The following is an 11,364-nucleotide window of genomic DNA, read 5'->3' on the forward strand; positions in this document are numbered from 1 at the left end:
ATCGGGTTTCCATGTAAGTCTACGGTACAAATGCGCTCAAAATACAAAGTCAGTAATTTTTTCTCATGAGGACAAATAGTCACAATATTTTATTCGTCTTATAACTGTCCATGGGTCGATTTCATGATTTATTGTGTCATTTGGGCACTGTTATAATATTTGTTGTGGACCAATGACGTACAGTTTGCGTCACTTCCTGATTACTGCGGTGGACTACGCTACAGTAAGGGCTACAGTCTATCGTCACTGGGGTGGGAGGTGGCGCCTCTTGGCCTTGACATTGCGGCTCCGACCACGGTCCACTTGTGCGAAGTCAGAAAATGCAGGCATCCCATTTCGTAGTGACTTCATTATGGCGTGTGCTATTTACAGCTGCACTAGACGACCATAAAATAATTCTCCTCTTAGGTTTTTCGGTAGCTGAGTCATTTTTACTATTTCCTTTAGCCTACTTAACCAAATAATTAGTTGGCAGAAAGCGTAATCAGCTTGCTATATTTGGTAGTCCAGTAGCCTATGCTAAAATAGTTCGCAACTTCGGCTACCAAGCCATTTGACTAGCTAGCTAACCCTAAACTGCAAATATTCAATCTGTCAAACGTGTTTGACGGCTTGTCAGTCGTGTGCATTCCGTAAATGTCTACCTGGGTCATGCTTCACGCATGTGACAAAGCTACTATAATCCCGATTTTGGGATAAATACTGCAACATTTTCAGTTTCACGAAGCGAATTAAGAGTCTTAAGGTTTATTTGCTGAATAGCATACAACACACGATGAAATTTCACACACAGAATTTAACGAAATTAACCATCTTTGTAAGACTGGCATTTAGAAAGGAACATGTTTTTAGCATTTAAGAGACCGACAAGAGCATTTAAGACAGTGGTTCTCAGAATCGGTCCTGGGGGCTCCTTGCGTATATTGGCTTTTCTCCATTGGTTTTGATAATAAAAATAAAGGTCTAATAATAATTAGAAATCCAATGTAGGCTAGGCCTACATTATTTTTGTCTTCATGCACCAGGTGGAAAACTTGCTGTACAAAGCGCGTTGTCATATTTACACGCCTACAGATCAGTTATTAATATACTTGGTAGATTTGCTCATCACCACTGACAGTGTTAATTTTTATTCGGTAGAAAGTGACTTGCGAACGATCGGTCAGCTAGCGTCACCCAGCAAGTGAACACCACAAACGACGATGGAGTAGGTAGTAGCAGTTACTGGCTCATTAACTGACTGTGGCGAAAACCTACGACGATAACTTGCTCGGTTAACAGCAGGTCTACCAGACAGTTACACGAAAATGAGCCTAGTCAAATCACCAGTAGCCTACACATCTCTGATTGATTGACCATCAGTGTAGTCAATGTTCTTCCCCTGTGGTTCATATTGCTAATGCGTGAACTAACCACGGATAGCCTACCTAGCTCACTGGCAAGCTGATATGCTAGCTAAGCATATTCGTTTTGCTGAGAAACATAAATTGAAGATAACTGAACATAATTGTATTTTTAATGTCATACATATAACGTGATTACATGACACAGTACAGTCACGGATGGAAATTAAACTCCGTAAACATCTGATAATATATTTTAAAACATAACGGCAGACAGTCAGCTAGCCGCACGTTCGTTCTGCAATCGTTCGTTCAGGTTGATGGGCTTTTCCGCACCGGACTGTCAATCACATAGTAATAACCAGAGAGCGTCGTAACTCTATGGTTTTGGCTCCAAATCGACAACATGGCCGCGCCCGCCATTGAGCTTCAAAACGTGTTTTAGAGACCCACGGAGAGTCAATGGGTGACGTCACAGTAGCTTTGTCCATATTTTTTACAGTCTCTGGTTTCATCACGCCATGCAGTGCTTCAAGTTTTCTCAATAAATACTTTTAAATATGCAGACATTTTACCGGTTAAGCAGTTAGCTCCAACACGATTAACGTTAGCAGGAAAGCTATGGAATAACGATAGAGGAATGCATACGGTCCAGCATTTTACACGACACACAATAATGTCACGTCATTACTCCAGGGTCCTCAAGTCCACGGGGTGTCGCTATTTAGGTCGGAACGAATGTCTGAAATGAAGCGGGCCACAATTGAACGACGCACCTCCGATATTTCCGGCCAGTTCAGCGCGTCAGTGTTGTCAAATCAAGAGCGGAGCAGGAGCCTGTCAATTCAGCTAGACCCCTCATTGTTATCTAATACTGCGAGCTCTTTAGAGTATTCTGCACAAAAAATGGTTCTGCTGACAATGATTGCTCGGTTGGCGGACGGGCTGCCGCTCGCCGCGTCAATGCAAGAAGACGAACAGGTTTGATTTTTTTTTGTATAGCAGGTATAATCCAGGGTTCACAAGGAAGCTTGTAAACTTGCTAAATTACCAAAATTAGTAAATACAACAAATATATTCACGTAGCGAACTAGTATGAGGCATTTGCTCGAACCATATTTAGCTAGGTAATCAACACTAGTTATTTACATTCCTCACTAGCTAAGCTGATTTATGAAAAGTATCAGTCAGCATAGGATAGCAGATTTTTTTTCAGTACAAACACAGTTGTTGACCTTTTGTAAATGCATTCCTCTAGGGGAGTGTCATCATCCTGAATGCCCCTGATTGCTGGAATGAATGATCAGTAACTGAACATTATGATCAGAGAAATGTGAGTGCCTCATATTTATTACAGAAATATGCATCTTGCATTTGTGGAATTATGGTATTTTTTTGTTACTAGTAATTTATGTTGCTAGTAATGTCTGTAGTGTTGATAAACGGATACCATTTTACAGACTGGTAACAGGGTGCTATCTTTAAAATCTACCTCTCTCACTTCTCTCTCTCCCACTCTCTGTCTCTCTCTCTCTCCTACTCTCTCTCTCTCTGTCTGTCTCTCTCTCTCTCCAGTGTTAGCCAGGGATGTCCTGGATGGGATAGAGAAGCAGATTCCCTCCTTCCTGGGGTTGAAGTTCAGTGGTAGTGACCTGCTGGACTTTGGCCAGTGTGTCAGTTACTGTCCGTCGGACTGCTCAGTCCTTTATGACGTGGATGAGGTAAAAAAAAAAAATAATAAAAAAATCACATAACACACAATTAGACCTGGAACGGTACAGGGGAGATGGGAAAGGGAAGAGTTACAGCATCTGGAGTTGTGGGGGTGGGTGGGGCGACGGTAGGGGTGGAGGGATGGATGCAGACCTGCGAAAGACTGGAAGAAAAGGGGGAGGAGGAGGAGGGTGTGGCTTTTGGATGGGAGAACAGAGGGACCGAGCAGCGGGAGAGCAGTTCTACTGCAAGTTGGAGTTGTTCCAGATCCTTCCGCGAACACTCTTTGGAAGTTTTAACCGGCGGCCGATGGCAGCCATGCGGACGGACCGGGCCCTGCCCTGGTTCTGGTTCTGGCTCTGGTTCTGGTTCTGGTTCGGGCTCAGTATCTGCGGCGACGACCCGGAGCAGACGACGCCTGGGCCCGGGCAGAGTTGTGGCGGGGCCACGGGGGGACGGTGCGACACGAACCTCTCTTGCGTGCCTGACTACACCCCAGATCCAGGGGATGAAGCCGGGGCTGGAGTCTGCGTCCGTGAGTCTCTTCCCCTCTGCGACAGACAGACGCTCAGTGTTAAATCAACTCTTACAGAGTGCATCCGAGTCCCCAACTGGAGTCATGTTTGCTCTGTTAAGGGTTGAATCAACACTGGGTATTTTACTCGGCAATAACACAAACAATGCAATAACACGGTGATGATATTCTCACAGTTATATATACATTTTTTAAAAATGCGTACGTTTTATGGGGCCGCTGGGTATTTCACGCGGTAAAAAAAAAAACACTTGCAGCACACGATGAGCGCCGTGGTCTCAGAAGGAATCTGACCCGTGCCCCTGCCTGTGACCTGCGCGCTCTGCACGTGCACGGCTGAGCGGCCGCAGCGCGAAAGGGAAACATCTGGAGTGGCAGGCACGTGTTCAGGCACCAGGTTACGCTTGCGTAACTACAAATTCGTGTGTGACTGGAAATGCCCAACGTAATTAAAAAAAAAAAATTTCTAGCTCTTCACGGAAGAATAGAGCATAAGTGATTTCAAATTTGTCAAAATTCAAGCTAATATAATGTAGTGCTTGGAGGTTACTGTTGTACTGCTGGTAGGCGCACTGTACATTAACCTTCATTTTCCGAAATTGTTCGGGAACCTCCAGGGGTAACCCCGCCTGCAGGCTGCGTCCCCTGTTCAGAGGTGGAGTGTTCGCTGGAGAACTGGGAGTGTCCGGGGGATTACGTGATCGACCCGTGCGGCTGCTGCCCGCACTGCGCGCGACAGCGGGGCCAGATGTGTGGGGGCCCCCACTGGGGGAGGGGCTACTGCGACAGGGGCCTCACCTGCGCCCTCATCCTGGGAAACGCCCCCGCCACGCCCCCAGAAACCGGGGTCTGCAAAGGTGAGAGAGGGACTGGGGCTATCTTCTAAATAACGGGGGGGGGGGGGGGGGTTCTGCAAATTACTCACCCTGACACTTAATGCAATACAACACAAAACAATAGGATACAATACAATACAATGCAATGCAAAACAGTACAAAACAATATGAGAAGCTCTCTCTTTTTACAGATTTGCAAAAATTACCTGACAAGGACAGTGCACACTAATCAACATTTAGGTAAATATGCTTGAGTTAGCAAGTAAGCTCATTTTCATCTGTAGTCCCTGGGCAGGTTCAACAAAAATCAAAGGACATAGCACCACATGTTAACAGTGCATCAGTGCATGACATTGTAGCGTACATAATTCATCATAATCGGTGGTTTCAGGGTGGTTCTACACACGCAGTTATATTGTGTGCACGTCTGTGTTAGGTCCCTTTAAGAGAGTGCTTTCTGGGTAACGGAAGCTACGTTTATTTTTCTTTGAGCAGCGCCATTTTCAGCTCGCTAGCTGTGTGCGCTAAAATGAACAACACAAATGTTTGTGTAGTCAAAGGTAGAAATTGTCCGTCTCTACTTTCCTACAATTCCTACAACATCATCAATAAATACATCCATACAAAAACAAAGCACTCTTGACTCTTCCCCCCCTCATTTCCATCCTCTCTCTGGCCCTCCCCGCTCTGACCCTCTTCTCTCTCTCTCTCTGTCATCTCTTCATCTCTTCATCTCTTTCTCTCTCTCACCCTCCTCTCTCTGCCTTTCTCTCTGTTCTCTCTCTCTCTCTCCCTCTCTCCCTCCCATCCTCCTCTACGCCCTGCCCCCAGCTCTCCCAGGGACCCAGAGATACCCCTGGGTGGACAAGCAGTGCCCCTGGGTGTGGGGGTGCAACGTGAGGATGTCGTCCTGCGACTGCTACGGCGAGCAGACCTGCCACAGGGTCTTCAGATACAACCTCCTGCAGGACTGCCGGAAAGTCATGGAGGGTGGGGCGCTCGCACGGTCGCTCGTAGACTCGCTAACATTGCCTAACTTACATCACTCCAAGTTAAACTACGCGGTCTTTCCCTGCACTTGGTACTGTACTTCCCTCTAGGGTTTTCAACACACTTGTTCCTGGTTATGGTTGTACAGTTTGCTGTACGTCGCTCTGGATAAGAGCATCTGCCAAACGCCTGTAATGTAATGTAATGTAATGTATCATTAACCAATGGAAATACGGAACATGGAATGAGCTGGAGGGGGTTGGGGTGGGGTGGGGTGGGGGGTTAGATAGCGATTACAGAGTTGGGAGGTGGGTTGATGGTGGTGGTTGATAGCGATCGTGTGGGGAGTGATGAGTGTTGGTAGGTAGCGCTCGTGGGGGGGGGGGGGGTGTTTGGGTAGCGATTATGGAGTGGGGTGGGGGGGTGAAGATCATGGTAGGTAACAATTGTGTGGGGGGGGGGAGCGTTTAGGTAGCGATTGCGGATTGGGGTGGGGGGGTGAAGATCATGGTAGGTAGCGATTGTGTGGGGGGTGTTTAGGTAGTGATCACAAAGTTTGGGGGGGGGGGGGCGGCTGGACTTATTCTCAAAGATATGGAGCAAAACGTGTCCCATATTCAATACAAATATGGAAGCCCTTTTTTACTTGTCTTGCCCATCAGAGGACAGGCTGTACGAGGTGGAAATTATCGAAAAGATGGAAAGAGGAGAAGAAGAAGGGTGGACGTGCATGACGATGGGCTGCAAGGTCCAGGAGGACCGGTGCGTGTGCCAGATGGGAAGCTGTGGATCGCAACTCTCCAAGGGTGAATGTGAAAAGGAGCGGAGTGAGTGACACCGTCTGTCAATACCGTGATAACATTTAAACATGAAGCCGAAGTGTCCGCTTAAAACACCATTTTATTTTGGTCATGAGTCACTTTAAACATTTTGCATTGGGGGGGTGGGGCAGTTGGTAGTTTAGCATAATCGATGTGGAACCGGGCTTGTAAGTGAACATTTGAGTCCGTATATATTAATGGATTGCATATAAAAGAACGTAAGCTATACAAGTCTCTCTGGATAAAGAGTGTCGGTTAAATGTCTAATAATGTATAGGGTGCAAGAGCACAAATGTGTGATTAAACTGTTCTTAACTGAAAATTCTAATGCTGATGTCACAATCACCACTGGTAATTGAAGCAATGGAGTTCTAGAACACTGACTTAGAATAATAAAATATAAAAAAACATCCCAGAAAACCTGCTCTATAAACATAACCAACCTTTTTTCCCCATACAGCTTAGTACACACAGCTGTTTTTGCCTCCCTGTTTGTTTCAGAGCGGCTCAGGTGTGCCAGTGTCACCTGCCCCGTTGTTCCAGTCCCTTCCTGTCCCCCAGACTCCTTCCTGACAAAGCCTTACATTCCTCTGCATCAGTGCTGCCCCCAGTTGCCTGCAGTGTGTACCTGCGACTTCAAGAAATGCCCTGCCAAGCCGCCAGACTGCCCTCCAGGCCATCGTGCCCACATTGTCACCAGGGGCAACGGACACCCGGGCAACTGTTGCCATCGTTACCTGTGCAGACCGGGAGAGGAGTCCGCTACACAGAACAGGGATGAGGAAGAGGAATGAACGCACCCCATGTTATTGGACTCGCAAAAGGACTCCACAGCAGTCCCACTGACTACAGTTTGAACCAGTTTGCATAGTTTTTTATGCACAGTTGCAATAACTACCATTGTCAGTATAATTTCTTTATGTTTATCTGCTGTTTTTACATAGTTTTATTCAGATCATGATATTTAAGGCAATTACGCTTGCTTGTTGGCCTACTATTACTCCCTAAATATTACAAAACAATAGTTTTATATGTGGCCAGTTTATTGTTATCTCTGTATTTGCATTTTGTATTTTAATCTTTCTGCATGATTATTGTCTGTTAGAGAACAAGTTGCAACTTTAAAGAAATCAATATGAAAACCTAGGCTGATATGGGGGGGGGATCAATGGTCTCATCACGCCATGCAGTGCTTCAAATTTTCTTAATAAATACTTTTAAATATGCAGACATTTTACCTGTTAAGCAGTTAGCTCCAACACGATTAACGTTAGCAGGAAAGCTATGGAATAGCGATAGAGGACTGCATAAGGTCCAGCATTTTACACGACACACAATAATGCCACGTCATTACTCCAGGGTCCTCAAGTCCACGGGGTGTCGCTATTTAGGTCGGAACGAATGTCTGAAATGAAGCGGGCCACAATTGAACGACGCACCTCCGATATTTCCGGCCAGCTCAGCGCGTCAGTGTTGTCAAATCAAGAGCGGAGCAGGGATAGCACAGCGGAGCCTGTCAGTTCAGCTGGACCCCTCATTGTTATCAAATACTGCTAACTCGTTAGAGTATTCTGCACAAAATGGTTCTGCTGACAATGATTGCTCGGTTGGCGGACGGGCTGCCGCTCGCCGCGTCAATGCAAGAAGACGAACAGGTTTGATTTTTTAATAGTAACTATAATCCAGGGTTCACAAGGAAGCTTGTTAAATTACCAAAATTAGTTAATACAACAAATATATTCACCTAGCGAACTAGTATGAGGCATTTGCTAGAACCATGTTTAGCTAGGTAATGAACACTAGCTTGCAGCCGACTGATTAATTAGTCGGTTATTTACATTTCTCACTAGCTAAGCTGATTTGTGTATCAGTCAGCATAGGATAGCATATTGTTTTCAGTACAAACACAGTTCACCTTTTATGCTATATGTAAAAGTTCCAGCTGTTCTCCTTGTCATCACCGCATTTATACCATAGATCCATTCTAACGCCCGTGTGTCCGCGGTGTCGGTCACTTATAACCCAATAACGTTACTTCACATCCGTTAAATTGTTTCTCAAAGCTTTGTGTGTTTGCCAGCTCAGTTTTCTCTACCGGTGGTGAGAACAAGTGGCAGTTAAAACGTGGATACCGGAGGATCGCAGTTTACTCAGTGCTAATTACGACGTGCGACCTCTTCTCTTTACATCTTTACGTGTCACTTACTCTCGTGTGTCTCTCAAACATGTTTTCTTTGTGTTCCCCCCCCCCCCCTGCTCTCGCGAAGGGAAGTGAAAAGGTTTGTGCCACTTTTACCTCGGTTCGGCGTTTAGCTTTCGGGTCTGGCAGAGTAGTGCGTTCTGTGCTTGGTGAGCAAATAGCCACGCAGAATCGTGGCAAACTGCGCTGTCATCCTCTGTGTTTGCATGCAGGGTCCGGAAATTTTTCTGTAACTGTGTAGGCTATGTCCGTGCGTGTGGGTGTGTGCGTGATTCTCTCTACTCTGTGTTCTGTCTTTAGCTGGGTCGGGACCTGCAGCAGTACCAGAGCCAGGCCAAACAGCTATTCCGGAAACTGAACGAGCAAAGTCCCACTCGTTGCACATTGGAGGCCGGATCAATGGCCTTCCAGTGAGTACAGGGGCTCATAAACACGCGCACAAAAGACGCTATTGCACACAGTGTACGGCACAAGGGATACATCACACACTCGCAGACAATAACAACAGACGCTATAACCCGTTGTAGGACACGAGGGAGACTCAATATCTCGCTCTCAGACAATAACAAACGTACAGAGTTGTATACAGTTACGGTGACCAGATTCAAACAGTACAAATACAGAAATAGGAGCAAAAGAAAGCTCATTGCTTTCAGAAATATGTTTACGCAGTACTGAATACTGACTAAGATGAACCATATGGACTGAATGGCCTGTTTTCATTATTCTGTATTCTTATGTCCTTATACCCTCACTTGTGCAATAGAGTTCATGTGAATAAGGGCATCATTTCATTGAAAATGTGGGGCATTTTTCTGTTTTAAAGTATGGGTGGATCTAAAGTGCAACCTCAGCCTGACACTGGGTTACAGATGATGCAATTTAACCCCCCTCCCTCTCAGTCCCTGGTGCAATGTTGAAGGTCCTCTTTGCTTGGTTCTTATCTCAGCTATGTGATAGAGAAAGGTGTGTGCTACCTGGTTCTGTGTGAGGCGGGCTTCCCCAAGAAGCTGGCCTTCGCCTACCTGGAGGACCTGCAGGCCGAATTCCACGAGCAGCACGGGAAGAAGGTCCCCACGGTGTCCCGACCGTACTCCTTCATCGAGTTCGGTGAGCGAGATTCCCAAATCCAGCTCTGCTCAACTGACAACCTTCTGCTGCACGTCTGAGCCAGCTATATGACAGAGACCGGATATTTTGGGGGAGGGGTTACTTCAATTTCATTTCAGTCAAACCTGGAAATGAAATTGTAAACCGCAACTTGAAACATAACAGACTTTTTTTTTTGTGGGGGATATTTTAAATTAATTTATTGAAATTCATTAATTTTGTGAATCTGGTGAAAGAGCTGCATTGAAATAGAATTGACAATTGACCCTCGCCCAGGTCACAGCTGAAGGAAGCGTGTTTAAAAGGCCCAGGCTGATCCCAGGGCTGATCTCGGGCTGATCTCGGGCTGATCCCAGGGCTGGACTCTGGCTGACTTCAGGGCTGATCTCGGCCCGTTCCTGGGGCTGATCCTGGGGCTGATCCTGGGGCTGATCCCGGGGCTGATCCTGGGGCTGATCCCGGGCTGATTTCGGCCCAATCCTGGGGCTAATCCCGGGGCTGATCCCTGGCTGATCCCGGGGCTGAGTTCCTGATTCTCCGGCTGCTCCCTCTCCTCCACAGACACGTACATCCAGAAGACCAAGAAGTCGTACATCGACAGCAGGGCGCGCAGGAACCTGGGCAGCATCAACACGGAGCTGCAGGACGTGCAGCGGATCATGGTGGCCAACATCGAGGAGGTCCTGCAGCGAGGGGAGGCCCTTTCAGGTGAGACGCCGAGCGCCGTGCTCTCTGGCGCCCCCAACCTGCATAGGCAGATGCTTCACTTGAAATACTGCAGCTCTTCAGGCGCCGCTACACTATTTTTTCCCCCTACAAAAATCCTAGAAAAACAAATTTTTCTTGCATATGATTGTGTGTTTTGGTTAGTAGCATGGCTCTTTTGAATATACTCAGGGATCTCGAAATTCCAGAAATGAACTGAAATTCACTGTTCTATAGTGATTGTTTAATTAAGGAGCTGGGTTTTTTTCCTGAATTGGCTGACTTAAGTGTAGATTGACCCCAGCACTGCAGGGAAAAGCCCAGTTCAGACCGAAGATTCGCATAACGGCGAAACCGCTTTGGCCTGTTGCCGAGAGGAGTTGCAGCAGTGCGAACTACCCGTCTCAGAACGCCTGATGGCGGCGTTCGCTACTGCGGGCCATTCAACTCGTCCAATAGCGGGTGGGAAGTATTAGAACGTTGCAGAGTCTCGTTCGCTCTTGCGGGTGATTTGAATCGGCCAATCACAAGTGGCGAGTTCTGGAACGTTGCGGAGAGTCGCCAGTTGCTGCACCTCGTTGCGAATCTTTGGTCTGAGCTGGGCTCAAGCAGTGGCGCCGCGTTGCGGAGTGCATTGTGGGAGTGTCTGATTGGCTGCCCTCTCGCTGCCCCCAGCTCTGGACTCCAAGGCCAGCAACCTGTCCAGCCTGTCCAAGAAGTACCGCAGCGATGCCAAGTACCTGAACACTCGCTCCACTTACGCCAAGCTGGCAGCAGGGGGCGTCTTCTTCATCATGCTCATCGTGTACGTGCGCTTCTGGTGGCTCTGAGAGGAGGGGGGGGGGTCCCGGGGCCCAGTGGCCTGGGGGCCGCCGCAGAAGAGGAGAGGAGGATGAAGGACGGAGCCGGCGGCTTCCCTCTGTCCCGTCGCCGTTACGAAATCCTTCCTCTTCCTCGTAAGACTTTTCCCCTCTGGGCCACCGTTCAGTCCCGCTTCCCGCTGTCCGTAGGTCTGTAATGTAATTATTAATGTTATTATTATCGCTGAGTTTTATTAACGGCCGGGGGGGGCGGGGGGGGGGGGGGGGGCGGGTTGACCGTTAATCAGGGC

General features: G+C 47.4%; 3 protein-coding genes and 2 long non-coding RNA genes across 6 annotated transcripts in view; 4 read left to right on the top strand and 1 right to left on the bottom strand.

The window, feature by feature from the left end:
• The first annotated feature begins 1,637 nt into the window (after window positions 1–1,637).
• LOC118224676 lies at window positions 1,638–3,078 on the top strand. The gene is made up of 2 exons (XR_004764679.1): window positions 1,638–2,324; window positions 2,919–3,078. It is a non-coding gene; the product is annotated as an uncharacterized LOC118224676 (long non-coding RNA).
• A 95-nt stretch (window positions 3,079–3,173) lies between these two features.
• LOC118224672 (cysteine-rich motor neuron 1 protein-like) lies at window positions 3,174–7,464 on the top strand. Its single transcript, XM_035412284.1, has 5 exons — window positions 3,174–3,591; window positions 4,209–4,448; window positions 5,259–5,417; window positions 6,080–6,244; window positions 6,740–7,464. The coding sequence occupies exons 1-5, from the start codon at window positions 3,198–3,200 to the stop codon at window positions 7,030–7,032; spliced, it is 1,251 nt and encodes a 416-aa protein (XP_035268175.1). The 5' UTR covers window positions 3,174–3,197; the 3' UTR covers window positions 7,033–7,464.
• On the bottom strand, window positions 3,342–8,471 carry LOC118224678. The gene is made up of 2 exons (XR_004764681.1): window positions 8,154–8,471; window positions 3,342–3,607 (listed from the first exon to the last, which is right to left on the bottom strand). It is a non-coding gene; the product is annotated as an uncharacterized LOC118224678 (long non-coding RNA).
• Window positions 7,596–11,328, top strand: sec22bb (SEC22 homolog B, vesicle trafficking protein b). 2 transcript variants are annotated; one of them, XM_035412286.1, is made up of 6 exons: window positions 7,596–7,893; window positions 8,506–8,517; window positions 8,739–8,848; window positions 9,388–9,548; window positions 10,110–10,256; window positions 10,929–11,328. In XM_035412286.1, exons 1-6 carry the CDS (start codon window positions 7,819–7,821, stop codon window positions 11,081–11,083), a joined length of 660 nt encoding a protein of 219 aa, XP_035268177.1. In that variant the 5' UTR covers window positions 7,596–7,818; the 3' UTR covers window positions 11,084–11,328. The 2 variants fall into 2 exon arrangements, with proteins under 2 accessions (XP_035268177.1, XP_035268178.1); XM_035412287.1 differs by lacking the exon at window positions 8,506–8,517.
• Window positions 11,146–11,364, top strand: part of notch2 (notch receptor 2) — a 9,850-nt gene continuing 9,631 nt past the window's right edge. The window contains exon 1 of the mRNA XM_035413302.1: window positions 11,146–11,259. Within this exon, the coding sequence (XP_035269193.1) occupies window positions 11,146–11,259 (114 nt within the window). The remainder of the gene's footprint in view (window positions 11,260–11,364) is intronic.

Source organism: Anguilla anguilla, chromosome 4 (assembly GCF_013347855.1).
Source record: "Anguilla anguilla isolate fAngAng1 chromosome 4, fAngAng1.pri, whole genome shotgun sequence".
Taxonomy (NCBI): domain Eukaryota; kingdom Metazoa; phylum Chordata; class Actinopteri; order Anguilliformes; family Anguillidae; genus Anguilla; species Anguilla anguilla.

Bases quoted from the DNA above. Each gene is read 5' to 3' on its own strand.
- LOC118224672 (XM_035412284.1), top strand. From the start codon at position 3,198: ATGGATGCAGACCTGCGAAAGACTGGAAGAAAAGGGGGAGGAGGAGGA. The intron at 4,449-5,258 runs GTGAGAGAGGGA...CCCTGCCCCCAG, and splicing joins AGAAACCGGGGTCTGCAAAG to CTCTCCCAGGGACCCAGAGA. The intron at 6,245-6,739 runs GTGAGTGACACC...TGTTTGTTTCAG, and splicing joins TGAATGTGAAAAGGAGCGGA to AGCGGCTCAGGTGTGCCAGT.
- sec22bb (XM_035412286.1), top strand. From the start codon at position 7,819: ATGGTTCTGCTGACAATGATTGCTCGGTTGGCGGACGGGCTGCCGCTC. The intron at 8,849-9,387 runs GTGAGTACAGGG...TTCTTATCTCAG, and splicing joins GCCGGATCAATGGCCTTCCA to CTATGTGATAGAGAAAGGTG. The intron at 9,549-10,109 runs GTGAGCGAGATT...TCTCCTCCACAG, and splicing joins GTACTCCTTCATCGAGTTCG to ACACGTACATCCAGAAGACC.